The 25,353-nt window shown below is 36.6% G+C and overlaps 2 protein-coding genes across 3 annotated transcripts in view; one reads left to right on the forward strand and one right to left on the reverse strand.

Moving 5' to 3' along the window:
* Positions 1-25,353, forward strand: part of LOC145990703 (STAGA complex 65 subunit gamma-like) — a 77,094-nt gene that overhangs the window by 14,548 nt on the left and 37,193 nt on the right. For both annotated transcript variants that reach the window (XM_083126269.1, XM_083126270.1), the window contains exons 2-7: positions 3,900-4,078; positions 6,325-6,442; positions 17,006-17,130; positions 17,567-17,676; positions 23,926-24,047; positions 25,029-25,213. In XM_083126269.1, the coding sequence (XP_082982395.1) occupies positions 3,921-4,078; positions 6,325-6,442; positions 17,006-17,130; positions 17,567-17,676; positions 23,926-24,047; positions 25,029-25,213 (818 nt within the window). In that variant the 5' untranslated portion in view covers positions 3,900-3,920. The remainder of the gene's footprint in view (positions 1-3,899; positions 4,079-6,324; positions 6,443-17,005; positions 17,131-17,566; positions 17,677-23,925; positions 24,048-25,028; positions 25,214-25,353) is intronic.
* LOC145987649 (uncharacterized) lies at positions 363-911 on the reverse strand. The gene has a single exon (XM_083122149.1). The coding sequence runs from the start codon at positions 909-911 to the stop codon at positions 363-365; it is 549 nt and encodes a 182-aa protein (XP_082978275.1).

Here is a 25,353-nt window from a genome sequence, read left to right on the forward strand (position 1 = left end):
TTGTCTTCTATTGTACTTGCCCATTCAATTACCGCCTTCTGTAACTCCTCTCTATTCCTAGCCACCAGGGCAATGTCGTCAGCATATACAAGTGATTGTACTTGTACTGGTCTCATCTTTCGGTTTCCTACTTTGTATCTCCCAGTTCTTGGTTTACATTGTTTGATAATCTGGTTCATTAGGATAATAAACAGAAGAGGGCTCAGGCTGTCTCCCTGTTTTACTCCTATTTCTATCTTAAATTCATCTGAGCATTTCCCTGCTAATCTGACTGTTCCTTTCACTCTCTTGTATATACTTTGTATTCTCTGTACCAGTGCAGGAGACGTTCCAATTTTCACCAGTGCATCCCATAGTTGTTTTCATGGTACCATATCAAAAGCTGCTCTCAGATCCAGGAAGGCCACACAGGTTTCTCTTTCCTTATTTAATGCCTTCTCAATGACTTGCCGCAGTGTAAATATATGATCCTGTGTCTGGCGATTCTTTCTAAATGCAGCTTGCTCTTCTTCTAGTCTGTTTTCCACTTCGTTTCGTAATTTCATTCCCAGAATTCTTGTGTAGATCTTCGTAGCTACTGAGGACAGGCATATGGCTCTGTAATTCTCACACCTGATTGTACTACCCTTCTTGTAAATTGGTATTATTATATTTTTCTCCCAGTCTGTTGGTACGTTGTTGTTCTCCCATGCTTCTTTACATATTCTCCACATCCACCGTATAACCTCCTTTCCTCCATATTTGATAAGCTCTGGTGATATTTCATCTGCACCTGCTGATTTTCCAAGTTTTATCTTTTCTATTGCCAACTCTACTTCAAACAATTCGATTCCATTTCTATCTTGGTGCTCACCCTGTACTCTCTCTTCAGCATTACCTCTCTCTTCCGTTTCTTGATTCTGTTTGAACATTTCTCCATAATATTCACTCCATACTTTTAGTACTTCCTCTTTTTCTGTTTTGATGTTCCCTTCTCTATCTTTTATATTCCTTTTTCTCTTTCCATATTTCCCTTTAAGGTTTTTGACTGCCAGAATTGTTTAACATTTCTTTGATAGTTCTCTTCAGTTTCTCTTCCAAAATCTTTCCACGCTTCCAACTTTGCTTGTTTTACTGCTTGCTTGGCACTATTTCTTTTTTGTACATATGAATGAATCTGCTTGTGAGGGAAAAATGTGTTAACTATGAGCAAGTTGTTATCTATACAAAAGTTTGTCATTAGCTCTCCATTTGTATTTACTGTTCTTTCAGCTCCATGTCTTCCCATACTCCCATGTCCTCTTTCTTCTTCATTCCCTATCCTACCATTCCAATCTCCCATTATCACAATATGCCTTGTAATATCTCTGGCTTTATCCACTTTCTCTTGGAGATTTGTGTAAAACTGGTCTTTTTCAAATTCTTCTGCATCTTGTATAAGTGTAACACTCAATATGCTGACCAAGGCAGTAATTTATTTTATTATAAAACATAAACTAAACGTAACGTTCCAACCTTCTAGCAAAGTCTTCTTCAGACTCTGCACCAAGTACATGACATTTGTACTTGGTGCAGAGTCTGAAGAAGACTTTGCTAGAAGTTTGGAACGTTACGTTTAGTTTGTTTTATAATAAAATAAATTTCTGCCTTGGTCAGCATATTGAGTGTTTCATATCATGGAAACAAGGCTTAATGGTGTTATAATTGTATAAGTGCTACTTTTTCTTCTAGATCTAAATTTAAACGCACTGGTTCCCAGTCTATCACTTTTGCTCTGTAGTTTGCTTCTAAAATAATTCCTACTCCTTCCTTAGCCCTGTTTTTCTTACTTATTCCCAAGTAGAAAAGTGCGTAATTCTTATCCAGGATTTTCTCTAAATTTCCTTTTTTCTTAGTTTCACTAACTCCTAGTATCTTAATTTTATATTTCCCCATTTCTCCAACTATTTAAGTTTTTTAACCTGTTGAAGAAGTACTACTCCAACTATTTCAGTTTCTTCACCTGTTACGGAAGTAATATTCCATATTCCAAATGTCGTTGTCCTATCCTTGCCTTGTTGCCTCCAATGAATCCGTCCATATTCTTTCCTTTGATTTCTCTGAATATTTGTTGTTTCACTCTGGGTGGGTTACTGGCCCTATGCCAGGCTAGCCTAATGGAGGCCTGAGCATGTAGAGTCTACCCCTCCTCGGTACCTTTCAACATCACTCTTATCATTGCTGTAAAGAAACTACGTCTCATGTATTTGTCTGTTTATTTACAACATTTATTTACACTTCTACCCTTCGCCGTATATACATCGTTTCATAACAAATCCATTATCAACAGCTCCCGGTTGCCTTTTGCCCCATAACACAGAGAATTGCACTAATCAAGACTTTACTCTACGAGTGCACTATTTACCATAATGCTAACCCACACCCACAATTTATCACGCAGAGGTCCCTACGCTGTCCTCGTATTGAGTGCTGTACAACTTATTAAGAGCTACGAGCGCACTATTTACCATAGCAATAACCTGCCCTCGCAGTTTATCACGCAGAGGTCCCTACACTACGGCACTCACTCTGTGTGTATTTCTATACATCCATAAAAATGGCCTCACTCCATCGGGCCTTGTATCGAAGTCTCTGCGAGCCTGGGATTCTGAGATATGAGAGAACGTAACAAGTCAGAACCGGTATTTATACCTCCGAAAAATGACCCCCCCCCCCCAACCACCGAGGCAAGGTCCTATTGTTACCTTTCAAAATGGGGAAGCCATTGAGAAAACCCAACCGTTGGCTTCCTGGACTACCGAGCAAAAAGCAACTTAGGCAGAGCATGTACACTGAAATACACTTTTACATAAATATTTCCCTTTTTGTAGCTGTGTGCGTAAAAGCCACACAGCATCATCCAACTATGGAAGAAAGTTCATGCAATTTGAATGGTGAAATTATAGCAATTTCTTACAAATTACATTGTTTTATGTGATCAGCAGGCTGTAAGTTACAGCAATTAACTGCCATGTCCAACAAAATAAGGAGAGAATGTTTTCATCAGACATTAATATCATGTAGGGGACAGCAAAAAGTCAGGAACTCTTCCTCAACAAAGTTATAGATGTTTATCGAAAGGAAACAAGGTAAATCTAGTTTCTATTTAAACAGTGGACTCAAGTCTGAACTTTTCAACAATGCCAAAGTACTTTCAAGTCATTTCCCTATGACTGAAGGAAAAGATATGAAGTCTTACTCTGTCCCACCCACTCCTAAGAAGAAATCCTCTAGGTGGTCTTGAGGAGACCTGATTTTAATTCACAGAGGCAGGCCATCTCCCGGCCATGACTGTGTTGACACAAAATGCACAATGGTGCTGAATAGTATGTGTGCAACAATCTTTTGCTTCTAGAAATCAAGGTGCCTGAAGTTAAATTCAGGACACCTTCTGTTGCATTATGACGATGCAGCAGCAAGAATGGGCAACTATGTGTTGGAGGAAAAAGTCCAAGTGTTTCTCCATCCACCCTACTTGCCTGATACAGCCCATCTGAAAATATCTCACCTAGGGGAGCTCTTCCATTACTAGTCCCTGCCTATCTCTGGAAATACATGTTTCTCCACTTCAACTTTAGAATAGAACTTAAAACTCTAGTGTTTATACACATGGAGAAATATCAATTAAATTTACATGTGACAGTTAAATACCAAACCCCTCTATTTTTACTATTAGTTTATGTAGTCCAAAGTAAAAGTACCCAATGATACTTAAACTTCATATCGTACATTCTGGTCAATTCGTTAAAAACATTTGGCAGGCATTACTATGCTAGTTATCATTAGCAGATAAGTAGAACAATTGCATACTACCAATTAAGTTAGCTACTAAGAAATCCACAAGCATGTTCAACTGACTTAAAATTTCCATTTTTTCCCAGCTTTTTGTGTGCAAAGTCATTATGAACTCCGTGAAGCATTGGGGAGAGATTCCCATACCAGCAAAAAGTCAGGATGCCTCATCTCATGGAGTAGATGATTTCTACATACCCGAGCAGCTAATGACAGAGTCTCTTAAACTATACCCTCCATGTGGTATGGTAGCAAAGTCTATTGGAGTGTACGTTTGTATTTTTCTTTGTTGTATTTTTGTAAAGTAGCTTAATTTTATACATAGTTGATGTAGACCATTGATTTGACTAAGGAATTTTATTGCTTATGCCTCAACTATACTTAGTGGTGCAACCAGACCCAGGGTATGCAACTTTACTTTGCATTCTACCATGTTGTAATCTTCCTAATTCCCAATCTGTGCCTGCTAATCTACATGGAACACTAAAAAAAAATATTCTTAGTTTAGCGGGATTAGACCTACACACAAATCTCAACTAGTGTTTTATATTTTAAAATAGAATGTTCATGTGCAAGAAACAAAAAAGTGTGTAACAAAATGCACAGAAATTTGTACACTCCTGTTTGTGACACATACTTCCAACTATCCAACTTTATAAAATGTGCCACTCTATGTGAACAGGAGTGTATCAAAAATAATTACCAGGCATCATTACCCTGTGCACTTTTGCTTCAAAGTATTTACAGATTTTTGTGCATTGTGAACTTTGATATATGTATAAGAATAATGTCACTGCTGTGGTACAACTTTTCTTTGCATGCTTGTGCATGGCTATCACTTGTTTGTGAATGCAATTTGAGCCTCAAAAGTGGAAATGCTGACAACTTGTAAGAGAACCATAAATTTTAAAGTTTACGTTTTGTGAATAAGTAGTGTGATCATCATAATGAGAAGTATTGTTAAAATTTTCTCTACCTGCACATATAGTACTAGTATATAGACAGCAAAGGTTCAAAACAGAGAAGTTGACAATGGTATGAAAAGCCTTGAATGTTCTAGGTATATATTAAGCCCTAACTGCTTAGCTTAAATAATAATAATAATAATAATAAAGAATTACCCACAGAGGAAAGAAAGAAACTTGAAAATGAATATGCTGGTTATATGTGCTACATTGAATGTACAGTAGACTCGCGATTAACCGAGGCTTCGGGTTAACCGAGGGAGTGGTTGGAAAACATCGTGCTTCATAATGCACCCCCCCCCCCCCCTGTTTGTTTATGGAGTCAAGTGACCGTCCGCGCTGCACGTGTTTATTACATTGTCAGTGTATCTGATTGTTACGGTGGTGTATAAGTCTGTGTAGTCCTATTCTAAGCGGAAAAAGTAATCTTCTCATTTATGTTGTACTAGTAATAAATAATTACTATACAGTTTTAAGTGTTGTTTCGTCATTTACAATCTATTAGCACATTATCTCTGTTTTATCCGAGTTTTTCCATATCCGAGGCAATCTCGGTCCCAATTAGCTTGGATAATCGCGAGTCTACTGTAGTTAAAGGGGAGGGTTTAAAGTAATTGGAAATACAGGGTGCCAATTTTAACTTTTCAGTTTTTGAAGATCGGAATGTTTGTTCTTTATGCTCACCCTTTCTTGTGGCTTGGGGGTCCAACACAGGAAGTTCCATGTAGATTTCCGAGAAATGCTGTATCCTCCTGGGAAGCAGATGACAAGATCAAAGGCAGCACTTAAGTGACAAATGTGGCATTGAAGCCATGTAACTACCTGATGGTCAACACTAAGTGGAAATAAAGGAAACCATTCATTGCCAGTTGTTGCTCGCAAACGTGTGGCGTAAGAAAGTGGACGTTTTCAAAACCAGCATTATTATCATGGTGGTGCAATTTCAGATTTCTTTGGAAAGGGATAAATGTAACTGTGGGGGAGGGAGGGTTGTGGCTTTCTACCCTTCTGTGTAAGTCTTTGGTGTGACTGCTGGCAGATACCAACACTGCAGCGACTTGTTTTTGTTGCAAATGATAGAGAATAATGTATAGCAGGGCATAAACAGAGCCAGCCAAATGAGCATTATTAAATATCTGTATTTGTACATATTATAACATCATTTTCCTTCCTCTCCAGGTTAACCCAAATGACAAGAATGTTGTTCACATGAAATTGAAGCAGGGGCACTTATAATAATACACCGAATTTTAGGTGTAACTGCAACACTTTATAAAGGCTTAAAGTGTGAAAATGCTGCATGAGAATAATTTGGGAGTTATTTAATGTCATTAATACAATGTGATGTGATGAGTTGTTATGACTCAGTGACTAGCCTTTGTTATTTTCAACTGGAATTATACAAGTATCAGTATTGGTTGGAATTGGTCAGGGTATTGTTATCGGCTCAGCCCTAGTTTTAAACTTAATGATCATTATTTTATGTATGGCCAATTATCATTTTCATGTCTGTATGTCTCAATTTTGAAATTGAGTTTTCATTTTTTAGTCTTACTCCAGAACACACCCAAATGGATAGTACTGTTGTCCATACCATATTACTAATTCAACATGCAAAGAAAGTTCAGAGCTTGTTAAATATTGCAAAGCGGCAAACAGATTCAAATGTAAGTACTTTTGTTATTGGTGTACAATATCTATTATTTTTTTTTGTGTGTGTGTGTGGAATTCTTAAATATTTTGCTTTTTCAGCATGGGAATTTCAAGAATTCATAATTTTTTATATATTTTTTAAAAATTGTTACTGCAGAAGTGTGTTTAGTTCCACTAGTGATGCTGCGGATGTGGTTGGAATGAAGGAATATTTGTTCTGTGAAATTACAAAGAAACATAATTTTCCTTTATGAGAAAAGTAGCAAATTTTGTGGCATCATTTTTATCATAGCCACCTTAGTGGCCAAGTACATTGAGTGCAGGACTTACGATCTTACCATACAATGGTCTCGGGTCCAAGTCCTTGTATTGACATGGATGTTATTTTCAAAGTCTTATATTCATCAGTTTCATTTCATCATAATCATTGTGAGCCTAAGGAGGCAGAAAAAGTGATGTAATGAAAATACATAATTTTTCCCATTAAAACAGTGCCAGTGCAAGAGAACTCCTAACCAGGGTGCAATCAAACAGTACCAACTCACCAGTATTTGTCAGCAGCAGCTGGTGGCTCTGAATTAGGAAAAAAGGAAAAATGGGGTAATAGAGAAAATTAGATCAATAGTTGCACATACTTTTTTAGAAACCTCATTTTATAATAATTGTGTGTAACTATTGATCTACAAGTAATTTTTTCTATTACCCCATAGTTACACATGTATATTGGAAACCTCATTTTCTAATAAGTATATGTAATTGTTGATCTAATATTCTCTATTAACCCATTTTTTTTTCCTGCTAGCCCTTCACCTAACTCAGAGCCACCAGCCGCCACTGGCATTTATATAGTTGACATGCACAGCTCCACTCCCATAGATCTAGCAATCACATCAGTGAGAAGTTAGGTTAAGTTTCAATAGTCTCACCTTTGGAAGTGACAAGTCTTGAAGCTGCTGGATAGTGTCTGTCTACAAAGTAAGGCCAGATCATGCGTAACATCTTATGTACTCATATTTCCAACATCGTCATGCACCTGAAAAAAAAAAAAAAACCAGAGCCAGAATTGTCAGGTTGTCGACATGAAAATGCAGGACAAATCACAATCACACATTGAAAATAATTACAAAAGTTCCAAAAAACAGTGTATGTAACCTTAATAATAAACATTTCTGCTCACCTTTTCATCTTCAGACCAGTTCTTTCTTACACATAAGAAACTAGTAAAAAATGCTGTAGATATGTTGTTATTTCTTGTGCTCCATTCTTCAAGCATGCTACATTACATTGCTATGACTGCCAAGTGCTAATTAAAATTCTTTATTATAGTATTTTCAACCTACTTTAATTTATTACCAATTTCCTCCAACCACAGATGAAAATCTTCTTTGTCTCAACCATAACTTGTGAAATACACACAGTTGTTTCATTTTCTTTTTTGTATCAGAAGACACTATGTTTATCACCCACATCGTAAAACATCGAATAGCACCCTCAGCATGCACCACGCTCTCTGGGAAGAAAGTAGAAAGAGTGCATGCAGAGGAGGTAGGGGTCACAAGCAGATGGGAAAGCTGAACTGGAATTGATATCTATCTCATGATAATATATGCATTCAAAACATTCATATATCTTGGGAAATTGTAGTTTTTAAGAATGGGACAATTAACATCCCAGGCAACCCTAACTGACACCTGTGAACCTTGTCTGGAGCTTCTGTACATGAGATAAATAAGATATGCAGGCAACACCATTTTTCGTGTTACAGGGAATAAAAAATGCGGTTGATAATTAGAAGATGTAAGTGAGTACTAAAAAGATTTCCGCGAAACTTACTTGTAACTATTCTAATAATTTTGGTGGTTTCTGCCACCATCCACTTGGGTAACTCGATGCTTCACTGTTGGGTTGACTTTTGGTTCCTGTTGCAGGAACAGTGAAGCATCAAGTTACCCAAGTGGATGGTGGCAGAAACCACCAAAATTATTAACAGTTGGGCTGAAAAGTTCGTAGGCTAACATAGTAAAAAATATTTTTTTGACAAAATTCGTTTTTATTATTCAATATAGTTGCCTTCGAGGGCGATACAACGATTATAGCGGTCATACAATTTTTCGATGCCATTTTTATAGTACGATTTCTCTTTAGCCTCAAAATAGGCCTCAGTTTCGGCGATTACCTCTTCATCAGTGCTAAATTTCTTTCCAGCGAGCATTCTTTTAAGGTCTGCAAACAGGAAAAAGTGACTGGGGGCCATATCTGGAGAATATGGTGGATGGGGAAGCAATTCGTAGTCTAATTCATATAATTTTGTCATCGTTTTCATTGATTTTTGACACTGTGCATTGTCTTGATGAAACAGCACTTTTTTCTTCTTCAAATGGGGCCGTTTTTTCGGGATTTCATCCTTTAAATGCTCCAACAACGCTATGTAATAATCGCTGTTGATGGTCTGGCCCTTTTTGAGGTAATCGATGAATATAATACCATGCGCATCCCAGAATACTGATGCCATAACCTTGCCAGCCGACTGTTGCGTCTTTCCACGCTTTGGATTCGGTTCATCACGTGCAGTCCACTCGGCTGACTGTCGATTGGACTCTGGAGTGTAGTTATGGAGCCATGTTTCATCCATTGTAATATATCGACGGAAAAATTTGTGTTTATTACGGTTGAATATCGCTAAACATTGCTCCGAATCATCAAAACGTTGTTGCTTTTGATCGATTGTGAGCATGCGCGGCACCCATTTTGCACACAGCTTTCGCATGTTCAAATATTCATGCACAATATGTCCAACACGTTCCTTTGATATTTTTAAAGTCTCAGCTATCTCGATCAACTTCACTTTACGATCATTTAAAATTATTTTGTGGACTTTTTTGATGTTTTCGTCGGTAACAGCCTCTTTGGGGCGTCCACTGCGTACATCGTCTTCGATGCTCATTTCGCCTCGTTTAAATTTAGCAAACCACTTCTCAATGGTTGATTTTCCTGGTGCAGAGTCCGAATAATGTTTATCAAGCCAACCCTTGGCTTCAACAGTATTTTTTTTTCGCCAAAAAGCAATGCTTTATTAACACACGAAATTCTTTTTTATCCATTTTTTCACAATAACAAAAGCTGCTTCACTCACAATGCTATATCTCACGAACTAATTATCCGGCAGCTGTGAAATTTATGCACGTATCTTTTGAAGGTTAGTACTAAGTAAAAATCACATGGATTTAATTCTAGTAACGCCATCTATGAGTCAGCCTACGAACTTTTCAGCCCAACTGTTAGAATACTTACAAGTAAGTTTCGCGGAAATATTTTTAGTACTCTCTTACGTCTTCTAACACCAGTTTGTTACATATGAAACGGGAAGAATTTGACTTTTGGTGAAAAACTTAGCAACATTTCTCAAACCCATACTCAAGTTGAGCATGGAATTAAAGAATCAGGCAGCAGCAACTTGCTGGGTGTCACCGTCAGTAGGAGAAGCAACAAATTTGTTACCACCACATACAGAATACCAAACACTGGAAACAAATACATTCATGCCCTCTTCAACCATCCAATGTAAATGGCAAATGTATGGCTCAGATTCTATTGAAGGGTGTTCTCTGTCTGTTCCAGGGAGGAAAATCTGAGAGTAATGCTCCGTATCCCCGTAAGAAACTGGAAAATGTTTTTGTGAGTTGGGAAGATTATCATTCATATGAACGAATCTCATTGTTTTTGTTTTACATTACAAGTGAGTAATCAGCGATTTTATGTGGTATGATTTATGACGTCATGCACAACATGATTGACGTCAGAGACGAGGTCTTGCTCATTGCACAACACTATGGCAACCTCTCATTCAGACATCAGACAAGGATTGTCCATGTTGTTAGGTTAGGTCTCTTAGGTTTGGTTCTATTAGAATATATACATTGCACATTTATTATTTATGCTACTAAAGCTAAACCTAGCTAGCCTAAAATAACAACTTACATATTCCTCGTCTGATGTCTGAATACAAGGTTACCTTAGTGTTGTGTGATAAGGGAGCCCCGTTCTGACGAAAAGTCGGAATGCCTTCATTTGCTAGGTTTGGTTCTCTTAGCATAAATAGCAGAAGTCCAGAAAAATTGCAGTAGTTGTTAGGTAAGGCCTGTTAGGTTTGGCTCTCTTAGCATAAATAGTGCAAGACACAAAAAATTACAGTATATCTGTAATGAAAGAACGAAACCTTAGCGCTGAAAGATACCCTATACTAGGTCACTGTGATTCGTCTGTCACTTGACACACGTAACCACTCAGTTGGAATGGCATGCTTTCAAGGTCATTTATTTTGAAGAATTAGGTTTCGTGGTTATAGCAATCTTTATTTTTTTAAATTTACACATTTTTTTCCCCTTTCCCTTCGTGGGTAATGAAAATTCCTTCAAAAGAACGGTGAAAGTGCTAATTTAACATCTTCTTTTATGTTAGGATGGTTACTTTCCATGAATGTAATTACGTGTTATCGTTGTACATGTTTTGATGATTTATTGCATGTATGATGAAAATTTTGTTGAAATAAGTGGTGAAAGTGGTGTGGGTTGCCAGGAATTCAACATGTCTCATTTCGAGGGTAAATATCTCACTTATTTGTGGTTTCTGCATGTTAAGATGACTTTCCGGTACCTTAAAATATCAAAATCCGCAGGTTGAAAAAAAAGGTTTGAATTTTCAAGGGGTACGGTCAATCACCAGCCCAAATTTGAGGAGAGAAGTAGCCATCATCTCGAAAATAGGTGTTAAAAATGTATACATTTAACAGCAACTATCTACATGGTTGAGTAAAGTGGAAATGCAAACCCAACATCAGAGCCAGCTAAAACTGGTTACCAGTAGTAAAACGAAATGAAGTGCCTTCCCATACCACCCAACCAATTCCTGCAATTTTTCAACATTAGTATAACTCATGATAGAAACCATGAGAAAAATTAGTCAATAAACTCTGTAAACACGTGCTATTTCCCCCACTCCTTTCATAACCTAGAGGTGCTTGGTACTGCATTTGAGTGCAAGGCACCTACATTGGCAAATTTGAGACATTACGACTGTCGGATTAAATATTATATATACACAGTAGAGTCTCATTTATCCAACCTTTGCTTATCCGATATCCCGTATTATCCCGACATAGCACCGGAAAAAAAAAAATCATCAATCGGCAACAAGAACTGCAAGTTGCGAGCGTGAGCGTAGTCTATTTTTAATTTCTCCCGACTCTACTGACTCTGTAACTGTAAGTTTATTTTTCCAGTTATTTTTTTCTGTATTGTTGTAAAACATGATTACTGTATTAGGTTCGTAAAATTATAACATTAGTTTGACATTTAATAGGCTTTTTCTTAACACCTCCCTATTATCCGACATTTTCGCTTATCCGACGTTCTGCCAGCCCGTTTATGTCGGATAAGCAAGACTCTACTGTACTCGAGTTTGGACTCCAATTAAAAATTAACCAGTGAACCTACATAAAAACGAGTTACATCAAAATTTAGCTTATTCATTTCTGCGTTAATCTATACTAACCATTTTTTTAGTATTCCTTGTATTTTTCATCGTCGTGAGAAGAGAAAAGTGACATTTTTTTTTTAGTTTTGTAAATTATTTTTAAAATATGGCAAAAAAACATTCTTATCAATTTTGCAAAACAACTTTTTCTTAGTATTGGGTAGTCCTACATATATGATCTTGGTCTTGTTTTGAAGCTTTTCGCATCTGTTTTTAAAATCCATTATCATTATCAATTCACATTGCAAAACCGATTTTATACAGAATTTTATTCAACTGATTAAATATGTACATGGAGCATGGCAACACTACACACAGCGATGTCCATTGAACCGTGGAAACTGTTGGCTGTCGCTGCGAGTCAGTGTGTACGGTGTTACCATGTTCCATGTACATTTTTAATCCGTTGAATAAAAATCTGTATAAAATCAGTTTTGCAATGTGAATTGACAATGATAATGGATTTTAAAACAAGACCAAGATCATATTTGTAGGACTACCCATTACTAAGGAAAAGTTGTTTCGCAAAATTGATGATAATGTTTTTTTTGACAAATTTTTAAAATCTGAAAATTAAGAATTGTGTTTAAAAGAGAACGATCATTTGCAAAACTAAAAAAGACTGCAATTTTTTTGTTCTCACTATGATAAGTACAAGGAATACTTGAAAAACAAAATTGTTAGCATAGATTAACGCAGAATTGAATAAGGTAAATTTTGATGTAACACGTTTTTATGTAGGTCTACTGGTTAATTTTTAATTGGAGCCCAAACTCGAGTATCTATAATTTTCAATCCGACAGTAGTGGAATAATTCAACAGCTGACAGACTTCAAGAAAACCCATCCCTCCAGCAGACTGACCAAGCATGCCAAGTAAGGTAAGGTAAAGGTCCCCGTGTACGTACACCATGCCATGAAGGCACATTTAGGGGGTGTGGGGGTAGGGTCCCACAAATTCTCGATATCGGCCATTTTGGAGGTGGTCTAATCAGCACAATGCTCTGGCCACCTTTACCTCCTAGGGTTGCCCCCCAGGTACCCATTGATTTGAGGCTGGGTGAGGATGGACAAGGATGGAAAAATTCCGACCGTAGAGCACCCACTCTGGAAAATCAAACCCAATTCCCACGTAGAAATCAGACACAGGATTGTTAAAGGTCCAACAATCCATACATTCTCATGGGCCTTATTGGGTTCCGTTACAGGACTGGAACCTTTTTTCTCCCACAATTTAAATTCAGTCCCAGTTGCATATTGTTTCATTTCAATACGGCACTTTGACCCTATTTAAACTGATCCAGAAGAAAGGTTCCTGGATCGCATGTAAATTGATCTGGAAAAAAGGTCCCTGGACCATATTTAAATTCAGCCTTGAAAAGTTACCTGGACTGAATTTAAATTCAGCCGGAAGAAAGGTTCCTGGACCAAATTTAAATTCAACCTGAAAAAAAGGTTCCTGGACCAAATTGAAGTATTTACAGATAAAAAGGTTATTTACAGCCCAGAACCCATTTACACTTGCTGATTTTCTGTCCTGGACCGGAATTGAATTTATTTAAAATTGCTGGACCTTTAACAACCCTGGTCAAACACCCTACCGACTAGACTGCCACGACTCTTGCATCTGGCAATAAAGAAAAGAATATCCCAGATACATTACTTGCACCCTAATTCACACAAAGAAGCACAACAATAATTTACTTTGCACACAAACTAAATGTCGACAATGGACAGGCACACCATATTTAAGCCCTATTACTGCAACAGCTAAAGCTCTCGCCACGAATCAGTCTAGTCAAGGTCACACCACCCACCTACAGTATTGCCAATAAGCAACAATTTCAACTTTCAATAATAATTCTGAAGAAAATGTTAAGAAATAGTACTTAACATAAAGAACATTACACGGTGTTATTTTTTACACTGAAATACTTTCTTGACCATTCAAAAAAAAAAAAACATGTTTCCATGAAATTAACGAGGAAATTATTATTTTTTACGCCAAACTAAAAAATAATAGAATCAGTGACACAAGAGGGTTGAAAAAATAGTGAAATATTTTTAAGGTTCATAGATGCCTGCAGTATATATTTTATACACAAAATGTATAAGCATGTGTAGTAAAGATGTAAAATGTTCCAAGATTCACAAAAATTTTCGGGTTATGTGACTAACTCACATTCTATTTCATCATGTAAAAACTTTGAGAGAAAGTTTGTAATAAAACATTGAAATTAATTTTAAGAACACCTAGAGCATCTTTAGAGTGACGTGTCCGCTATATTTTGTTTTATTTGAACGAATTTTGCTGTGCATTGATCGTGTGCTCATCTGAACGCTGCCTGTGATGTGTGCCCGGCTACATTTACTTACTGGTTAACAAAATAATTCCCTTAAGTGTACATATTTGTACTTCGTCCACAGTAAGAATCATCACAATTTCTTTATCTCTATATGAGTATAAGAGTGGCGGCACCAGGATTAATCATCTAGGGGTACTGGTGGAAAGTGAAATGAAATTAAGTAAGTATGATGTTGAAAATAATGAAACAAAAAACATGAAACAAACATGTGTATATGTTAATACCAATCAAGTTTTATTAGGTTTCCATAAAAATATGCCATTGAAAGTGAATTCCACTGTAGCAATGGCTTAATTTTTGTAGCATATTGGTTACGTGCATGTTACTCACTATCAATAAACAATTTTTGTGTATTTGTGTTACTTAGCTCTGATTTTTTGCCACCTTTGACCAATTGTGACGATGGGGATCAATGATCACTCACAAAGAACACAAGGCATGGACTCTAACCAGTGAACTTTAGTGGTGACTGCAAAATTTGACCACTTATTGAACTGTGCCACCAAGGTGGCATTTCATTTTTGCAACATTTTACCACAGCCAACAAACATATGCTTTGTAATTTGAAACGAACAAGGCTTGTTCAAGGAAGGCCAATGGCATACTATATTATGTTTACACTTCAAGAAAGTGGTTATAAAATGTAAACCGAAAACTAAAAATGGGCCGGGTGAATAAACAAAGGGGGAAACAACTTTTAACAACAATGCTGGCGAAATAGAGACAGCAGCTGCTGATCTTTGTAGAGACTGCCGCTACTACATCAAAGCAAGTGCAGCTTCATTTTGAAATTAGGATCATGGATTCTATGCTGTATGCAAACATAGCGGTGACTCGAGACAACATTCACACCTTGAACCTCTGCTGAAGTTAAAGTGCTGCTGATAATGTTGTATAGACTTTTCAGAAATCCCACAAGCTTTCACTGTCAGTTTTTGTGCTTGTGTGAAGTTGATGATCTTCCTTGCTTCTTCGTTATATGCAAGATTTCTGAAACACTTGTAAACGTTTACAATAATTACCTTACTTTGCTTTTTAACATCCCTTCGCCAGGCACGTACACCACTTCACTTCCACCTGATATTGTACCGCACATAGGACGCTGTTCCTCAATGTCATTCATAATTAATGCAAAACCAAATAATCCGTACACAATACACCAGTGAAGACTCAATCAACCCCATACGTACAACGTACGAAGTGTGACTGAGCAGCTTAGAAGAAGTGTGTCAACCCTGGAAGGCCAGGGTTGTGGAGGAGGCAAAGGGAAGCTCTGACCTTGACTGGACTGTTTTTATGGCAAGAGCTGTAGTATCCAATAGTTGCAGATGGCATAGCAGATACTGGCTATAGGAGTGCCCCAAGTAACCCACAGCATGAAGTATAAGTTCACCAAGCAGTAGAGGTACATGTTTGTAAGTGGATGGAGGTGGTTGAAATTTAGTACCTCTTTGAAGTATGTATTTGGGTTGGAAATTTAATAGTGGCAACTATTAATTTACAAATGATACGAAAGAGATACCTCTGTGAAACTTTTACAGTCCTTTGATGTAGTCACCAGCATTTTGTACAACCTGTTGCCAGCGATGTGGAAGTCATAGTATTTCTGTAGCAGTGCTTGTTCTGTTGATGGTTTGAATGGAGCGGTCTATTGTCTGAAGAATCTCTGGAACAGTTCGGAAGCTTCATCTTTGGGATCAAATCAAAGTTGCAGGGGCTGGTAGAGCATCTGCCAACCCAATCGATCTAACAAATCAACCACAGGTTGCACTACATGCACCCGAGCATTGTCCTGCAAGATGATGGGAGAATTCAGCAGAAAGTGTCCCCCCTTCTTTCGCAATGCAGGTCGCAGGTTATGTTCCAAAAATGAACAGTAATACTAAGCATTGACGGTCTGTCCTGGAGGTACGGTGAGAATCACCAGAACTTTCACATTAGTGGGGATCTGACCACAACTTTAGACCGCCAACTCTATCGATACTCTATTCCTGTCATCACTGCGCATCTGCCTAGTGTTGGAAGGAATAGTTCATTTACTGGAAGGTGACGTCGACATTTGGTATAAGTGAGAAGCACTGGTTCCGTTTCATGTCGTATATACAACAGTGTTGCCACTCTTAAATTTCCAACCCACGTATGTGTGAAAAATCAGATTTTTCATTCCCAGGGGCCTCCCCGATGGCACAGTGGTAGCGTCGCTGCCTTGTGATCAAGAGGTCCCGGGTTCGATACCCGGTGGAGGCACAAGTGGTTCGGATCCCACTTTAAACTGGAGGTCCAGTCCCGATTAGCCTTACTGTGCATAAAGTGGACTTAAAACACCAACTCAACAACATTTTCATTCCCAGAAACATAAATAACTTAAGCTTGTTGTAACTAAGTGAAACAACCAAACAGTAACCAAAGGTTGGTGGTATTTTAAAATTAGTATGAATTATAAAAGAACTGACTGAAATATGAAATATGGAAAAACAAGAGCAAGTTTTCAGATTTTTTTTTAAGAAAACAATGCCAAAGTTAAAAGTTTTCTTAGATGCATCCTCATTTTCGTTTCCAGTTATTATGTTTTAGAAGAATTGTTGAGGGCAATTTCAATGTGTTAATTCACATTGTGGAAATTCAAGTGTTTGCCATATTTTGTAACCTTTTTTTTTCTTTTTCTTTTTTCTGTGTACAGCGCTCCATGGAAAATGCAGAAATGGAAGAAAGCGAGCCTTTGCCACCACCAGTGCCTGAACTGCCAAAGAAGGAAATGAAGTACAACGCCTCATTTCCTACTCCTTGCAAGGAGAGTGAAATCAGGTGAGTAGATGTCATTGGTAAGTTTCGTGTGGGCATATCATATATAAATGTGTATAGAAGCAAGGATATGTTATATTGATAGAAAGAAAAGGAACAAAGATGAAATCAAAATCCAGTAATATTCATATCATAGCAGTTAATCTTAATAATGACAAACAACTTGTCCCTCTCAAATTGTCTTTAGCTACACGAATTTGTTAAGAAAGTATTAGGTACTCGCATGCAACAGCTTTATTAATTTATGCATGTATTTATTGATTTTGTAATAGTTGTGTAACTAGTTAATTAAAATAAGTTATTTCAGTCCTGGACAGAACTTGAAGCAACATGCAGAATTTTAATGAAGATATAGCAACTCATAGCATTAATCCAGCATGCATGTTACTAGTATCTTGTTTTGTAGTGTGTGAGTATTATATATTTTTTTTCATTTCAGTGCATTCTCTTTGGGCATTGGGTGCCCACCACCAGAAATAACCTTACCTACAGCAAAGTGTCTGTTAAGAAAGTCAGTTGCTGCTCTTCTAGCACATGCTGGTTATGATAGTAAGTTTATGAATTATGTTTAAGTACGCATTGCATATTTGACATATTTTTTGACATGATAGAAATCATGCAGTGGCTAACATAATATTATTATTATATACTACTTGGCTGGCTGTAGAATTGCAAAATTGTCCTTAAATGGAATTATTTATGCTGAAATTACACCTGTTACAACGAATCCATTGCAGCTTTTGACCCTACATGCATATAAAAAGAATGCAGTGTCAAGACTTACCTTACATGTTATATGCTAATATCACAGCAATATTAAAAATGACCAAAAATATGGAATGTGAAACCAGAATATAACATATTAAGGAAAGGGATAATACAGTGTGTTCGAAAAGTAACTATACACCTGTCATGCACTAGTAAAACAATACGTAACATTAACTTACCTCACAGTAGTTGTTGGAAATGGTTCCCATGAACATTCAGACATATCTGCATGCATTTCTTCCTGTTCTCGAAGACTCTCACAAGTTGTTCATGTGGAATGTTCCTGGTGAAATCACAAATAGTAGTTTGAAGTTCCTGTAAGCTGTGGGGGTTTCCTCGATAAGCATTACTTTTTGCATAACCACAGAAGTAAAAATCTGGTGGGATTAAGTCCAGAGAACGAGGTGGCCACAAGCCCTTAGATATGATTTGATTTCTGAAAACCTCTTGTAGTAACTTCATGGACTGCCTGGCTGTATGTGTGGTCCAAGTATTAATTTCATCCTCAATTAGCTTTCCCATGAACTGGTGAATGATTTCACATTAACGAACTGAATTTATTGTTTCTGCGAAGAATATTGGGCCAACTATTTTTCTCCTGGATATTGCAATCCACACCCCAATCTTCTAGTCATGTAGAGGAATTTTATGTATGGCATGTGGGTTGTTGGCAGACCATAAACGTGAGTTCTGTGCTTGCACGTACCCTGATAAATGGAACGATGCCTCATCGGTATAGAAAACATAGTTCAAAATATCATCAGAATTGTTCATTAGAAACTGTTGAAACCATTTACAGTACTGAATTTGCTTTCCACAGTCTGTGGCCAATAACGTTTGAACCGCTTTCACTTTATATTGGATGAGACTGAGCTTCTTACGAACTGCCTTGTGTGCAGTTCCAACACCAAAGTTTTTCTGTTGGGCCAACTTTCACATGGACTTGTTGGGACTACGTTGCATAGCTGATGATATGTCTTGCAGTTCTTCTTCATCGAGTACCGATGGTCTACCACTTAGCTCATAGTCTTCTACAGATCCCGTCTCCCTAAATTTCTCGATTCGTGCTCTTACACTATGTCGATTAGGAACCAGAGTACTTGGAAATCTAATGGAAAACTGGTGTTTCACTGGCTGTGCATACTCACCATGCTCACAGAAGACATGTTCAACGAGAAATATTCGCTGTTCTAAAGTTAACAGCATTCTGAGCGTACACAGAGAGAGACTGTCACAATCATTCATAGGTGGTGAACAAACAATGAACAACAAAGAACCAGACACACCTTTTCGTCTCAAAGCACCAGCCTGACTGGCTCGCGGAAGCAAACTGCACACAACGTAGGATTACCAACCTTTGCAGAAAACATTACTCGCAGCGTGTACATATAATCATGTTTATATATGTGTATAGTTACTTTTCGAAAGCAATGTATGAACAGTTTTGTAATTAATTTATATGGTAAGCTAATTAAAACAGAAAGAAATAAGTAATTTGTGGCTGCTTTAAAAATGGGTTTGAATGGTATTTAACTGTTTCAATAATGATATTTTTTATTAAATTATATTATTAATTACATTGTGCTAAACACTTAATTTAATTGATAATTTGCATAGCTGGTTGTAATTTTATTAGGGATGGATCAATATGAAATTGTTGCTGATACCATTAAAATTGATCAATCCTCCAAATATAACTGATACAGTATTCCACCAATCCACTATAAAATGATAATTGCTACATGAAGATTCTGAGTGCTTAATTCACCTCCTTAATTAATGTGTATAACCAGATGACTACAATAGGTTTTGCTTTAAAAAATAGAAACTGACTATTTAGACACTCACATTACAAAAACCAGGATAAATGAATCATAAACTCAATATGCTGACCAAGGCAGAATTTATTTTATTTTAAAACATAAATACATTTTTATGTATTTGGTACAGAGTCTGAAGAAGGCCTTGCTAGAAGGTTGAAACATAACATTTAGTTTTACGTTTTAAAATAAAATAAATTCTGTCTTGGTCAGCATATTGAGCTTTTGGTTATCATTGAAACAAGGCTTGCCTTTATATACATTAAAAATCTAACTAGAAGTGTAGAATTTTACCAAAATTAGTCTATTCATAGAAATATCAGGTCAGTAAATTTTTATCTGCAGCTTTACCAATATATTAATATATACCTATATTAGACCATGTTGGTGTAGTGCTAATTATCTGTCCCATTCGTAACCTCTATTTTTTTTTTTAAAAAAAAATGTAGTTCCTAAGTGTATAAAGTATTGTCAACTTATCACTAAATTATGATATTGGCTCTACTCTATTCTGAGTTCTTGGGTATGAACAGACCACTTTGAGTTTCATCCCTAGTTCTCTTTCTTGTGGGGAGGGGGAATTTTCATGCAACTATTTCTAATTATAGTTTAATTTAATATACCATATTTATGCATGTATAATGTGTGTGCGTGTATAATGCTCACCCTGGTTTTTGATGGTAAAAAGTGACAAAAAATTATATCTCATACATAATGGGCTGTATAATCCAGGTTCAAGAAATCGCTTTCTTAGTTGTAGGTCATAATGCTGTTGCTATGCTGATCAAAAGTGAATGACATCCTACCTATTCAATGAGTCGTCTGTTGCTATGTGGACCAAGAGGAGAATATCTTCTTGTGTAAACATTGTCACCAAACCATGCCACCTTCCCCCCTCTCCCTTCACTGTGTTTAGCATCCAAAAGCTTTTACTCTTTAACCACCATATTTATTCTGTAATAGCAGAAAGCGAGATCGAAATTACGTTATGGATTTGAAGTGCTCAGGAAGTTATTTTCTATTACTTCTCACCCAACAAATACCACTGATACGCATCGCATGCTCGAATTCCGCCAGAATGGAGCTGCTTTTCTTGGTGTCACAGAACATTACATTACAAAGTGAAAAATCGTGTGAAATGGCCTATAAACTTTTATGCGTGGTTTTGCTCATTTCCTCTTTACTTTTTGTAAAAGAAACTTCAAAATATATATACTTTTTTCCATGACTAACGTAACATTTATAGGAAGCACATTCAGGACTCTCAAAATAGCAGTTAGCAGCACAATATTTCTTCCATTCAGTAATTTACACACTCCATATATGTCATATTATTTGGCCAGTAATTATTCTTTTCTTTTTCCTTATCTTTTCTTCCATCCGAAGTACTATAAAAATCAGAACGTTCCTTCATTTTGTGATGAGTTTATTTCAAGTGCATTGCACATTATGTCACCATCTTGAATGGAATTCTGTTGCCATTTCAGAAACTGCTGAATTTAAGCTTTACAACGATATATAACATGATGGGTTCCGTAAACATAAAATATCAATGCAAGTGTCACAAAATCATGGAATGACCCTGTACAGTTTCATTATTCCATACATAATATGCACCAAGGTTTTGGGGGCAAAAATGTTGGAAAAAGTGTGCATTATACATGAGTAAATATGGTAATTCATTTCATGAAATAAATTGTACCTCCCTTCCTCCCTCTGCCAATTAGGCAGAACGGTTTTTTCACTGCCTCTGCATCGAAAACCAGGTCTTATACTTCATTAACATCATCCAAGCCACTTCAGTAGATGGTAAATGCTATATTATACAGAGACAGCTGTTAACACTAAATTACAATCTAAAATATGAGCAGACATGCTGTACACACTGTGTAACATCTACAGATGTTTAATCAGTTTGTATACCTCAAATGACAAAAAAACATAATTCTCCTACAATACAATCCTGTGTTTATTCTCCAAATCTTGAATATAGTCTATACTCTCAAGAAAAGTCTCCAATATAAATATTTAATGCACTTTTATGAATGAAGAGGTTCTCTCAGTCTTATCAGCCAGGTTGATTCCAGATGGGCTTCGGAGTTAGAACTATTGTCACTCTCATCTTCATGGCAGAGTGGTTACCACAGAATGCTATGATGAAACGGGTCTCGGGTTTGAAGTCCAGCCTGGGCATTGATGCTCTTTGGAAGTGTCCCTTCACCACTTTCATTGTATTATCACTTATCTTCATCATTGTGATTGGTCAATAGTGACAGAAAATGCAATGCTAAATAACAAAATCAAATCAAATCATCTTCAGGGATATTGAAACCCAATTTTATGTACATGGTATAGTAGGAGTCCAGAATAGGTGGCAGACTAATTGGGAGTTGCTTCTCGTTCGTCAATGCTCTTGGTCAACTGTCACCAGCCAGGTGGTTCCAGTTTGATTCTCATGTCCCGGTTGAGGTTTTGTTTTTCCATGGAGACTCAAGCTAGACCTGGCCTGGTCAACCAAGAGCACTGACAGTGGAGAGACGACTACATTGGCCCACCGCCTATGCCAGACTCCTCCCACACTACATTCACAAAAACAGTTTTTACACACATCTCAAGATGAGAGTGGTGTTAGCTCTCAAATGCTCTAAAGCACATCTAGAACTGAAATGGCTTATATCTCAAAATGATCTCTTTATCATTCACCACCAGGAAAGCTTCAGGAATTAATTTGCTCTTGTATTGAGTTGGTAAGTTCAATACATGTCAATATTTTTTAGTAAGTGTAAAGAATCATACACATATGTAAACCACACACAGTGATTCTTTTCAGTGTCATATTTAAGGGAGGTTAACTTTCAGACCTGAGGTCCTCTGAAATTTCGTAGATACAAACAAAAAATTAACTTAACACTTGAGGGTCAAATTTTTAACTTTGTAATTGCAAAATATGTTGAAATTTGCAAAATACTACAAAAGTTGCATAATATGCCTTGTGTTAACATTATTTTACAATTTAATATGTATGAAAATTTTACAAAAAGAAAGTACTATTGCATGTGTTTAAACACTTCCTTTCAACAATTAACATTTTTTCGTTTTATCACATTTGTAAATAATAGGGATGTGCCGAAGCCGATTACAGATGTATGAAAATCGGCCGAAATTGACACATCGGCATCGGTATCGGAATCGACAAAAATCTGATATTTAAACCGGTACAGATTATACTAGAGTTTTACCTTCTAATAAGTTTTATATTCTAGTTTTGTAAGATTTATTGAAAATTTGGTTATGATTTGTCATTATTGTAGAGTTTTTGTAATAAAATTATTGCAAACTCTCATTCAGAGGATCAACCTAACTATAAATTGCAAATTCAAAAATGAGTATTCAAACCTGAAGCAAGTGTTGAGAAAATACTTGAGCATACCTGCTGCATCAGTATTCAGTGATTGAGTGTTCAGTGTTGCTGAACAGATTTGCGATAAGAGAAGAAGTAGGTTACTTCCTGAAGTGCTTCCAAATCTCGTATTTCTGAAGTTGAATCTGGCAGAACAGGAATTAATTTTACATTTCATAGAACTGCTTGTGTACTAATGTTTAATCACTTGAGAATCCATGTACTTCTTAAAGGTTCACATAACATTTTGTAGATGCAAATGTACATTCGCATATCTTGAGAATATATATGTATATACATATGATATCCAATAGAAATGTACATAGCAAATTTATTTTTGTCATGCTGAAAATAACATCCCATTTCTGTTTAATAATCTTATGTATCGGAATCGGTTAAATATCGGCATCGGTATCGGTTCCAAAAATTATCGGTGAGTGCATCGGCATCGGTAAATTTTCAGCTTCGTCACATCCCTAGTAAATAATCAAAGTCCGTACTTATGAGCTTACATCTGTCTGTATTTATTGCAACACAGGCTGTCATTCTTCCAGTCTCAACATAACAGCAGTATGTCAACCCTGTTGTTTATAATCCACAAGGGAAAAAAAGACATTCCTTGAAAATTCCAAGAAACATCAAAGTGGATAGTACATTACGTAAGAATTTTCTTTAAGTCACATATAACTTTAATTGTAATACCTAATTGCCTCTTGGGTGGGTAGAGAATCAATAATCCTACTTCTTTCTTTTTTTAAAAAAATGTTAAGTCTTTAATTTGTGTTTGCATAAAGTATTTTTGTTTTCTAGCCTCCTCTGAGTTGGTATTGAGTTTCCTAACAGATGTGGCACATGACTATATACAGAAGATGACTCGTTTACTCAGAATTGCTGTAGACAGAGAATCCATGACAGGAACCTCTGGATTTCCGGTAATATATTTAATGCATACCTATACACAATATTTCATTATATATTTAATGCATACATGTATGGAATATTTGCTTACATATATAAATATTCATGTCTAATATTAGTATTTGGAAGGGAGGTTGATTAATTTGTTGTAAATTTCTAATGATTAATTCCGTATATTGGGCCACAGTGATCCATTTGGTAGATCATCTGACTTCCAGATGGGAGACCGTAGATTTGATTTCTGAACTGGGTGATCTAAGGTGAGAATTTTTCCCTGCACATACTGGATCTATCGTTCACACAGGCTCTAATAAATTGGTACCTGGGGGCAACCCCAGAAGGTAAAGCATGCAGAACACAATGGCAAAGATTGTGACGGTGTGGAGCCCTACCACCATGTGTCCTCTGTGTGCCTTCATGGAACTGGGTAACTTGACCTTATGCTATGTTAATTGCCTGTATCGATTTATCTGTATATCAAATTTATGAGTATTTTTTCCCCCCAATACCGGTATTCTACAGATAACTCACCCTTATCTTTACAGTTAAAGAATTTTATAATTTTTTAAATCACTCTTAGCAAAGAGAGAAATATTATCTTTCTTGTTAAGTCTTCAGGCTTGCATGCGACGGTTCATATTTTCCGTAATGCATGTTAATAGCACCCCATAAGTATTTTTTTTTATCTCATTTGTAATATTTAGATGATTGGGCCAGATTCTTTCAAATCACACAGGAAAAAATTGCCTTTGCAAATCTTTTCTTACCATGACACTGGTGTTATACTGTGAATATTTTTAATTTATATGATACAACTTGGTAAACATTTGTAAGCAACTGATGTATACGCTTGAGGATGAATGTCATATTTAATTTCTGATCTGTAGCAGAATTTTCAGGTTCTTTCATTAAGAATTGCACTGTATACATCTGCACACACCTACTTGCTAACCCTGATATTATAGTTGAATTAATATTTTTTTCACATTTTCCAGGATGTGATGGAGAAAGTGTTCCATGAAATGAGAATTGGAAGTATCCGCTCTTTGCATAACTACTATCAGACAAGGGTTATCAGATACCACCAGAAGATGTTGAAAACATGTCAAGAGTTGGTTGAAGAGTATGAGAAGGTGCAGCAACCTACCAATCAGCCAGTAGTGTCAGGCGACAGTTTCAGGTAACTTTCATGATATTTGGACATGGACATTATCAAGTATACCTTAGTAATAAGTATTCAAGTGAAATTACTCCTGATTTTGGTGGAAAACATGCAGAGTGTGTGGTGCCAATCTTTGGCAGATTCATACATCATTTCTA

The sequence above is a fragment of the Lepisma saccharinum genome, chromosome 1 (genome assembly GCF_977018435.1).
Source record: "Lepisma saccharinum chromosome 1, izLepSacc3.1, whole genome shotgun sequence".
NCBI lineage: Eukaryota > Metazoa > Arthropoda > Insecta > Zygentoma > Lepismatidae > Lepisma > Lepisma saccharinum.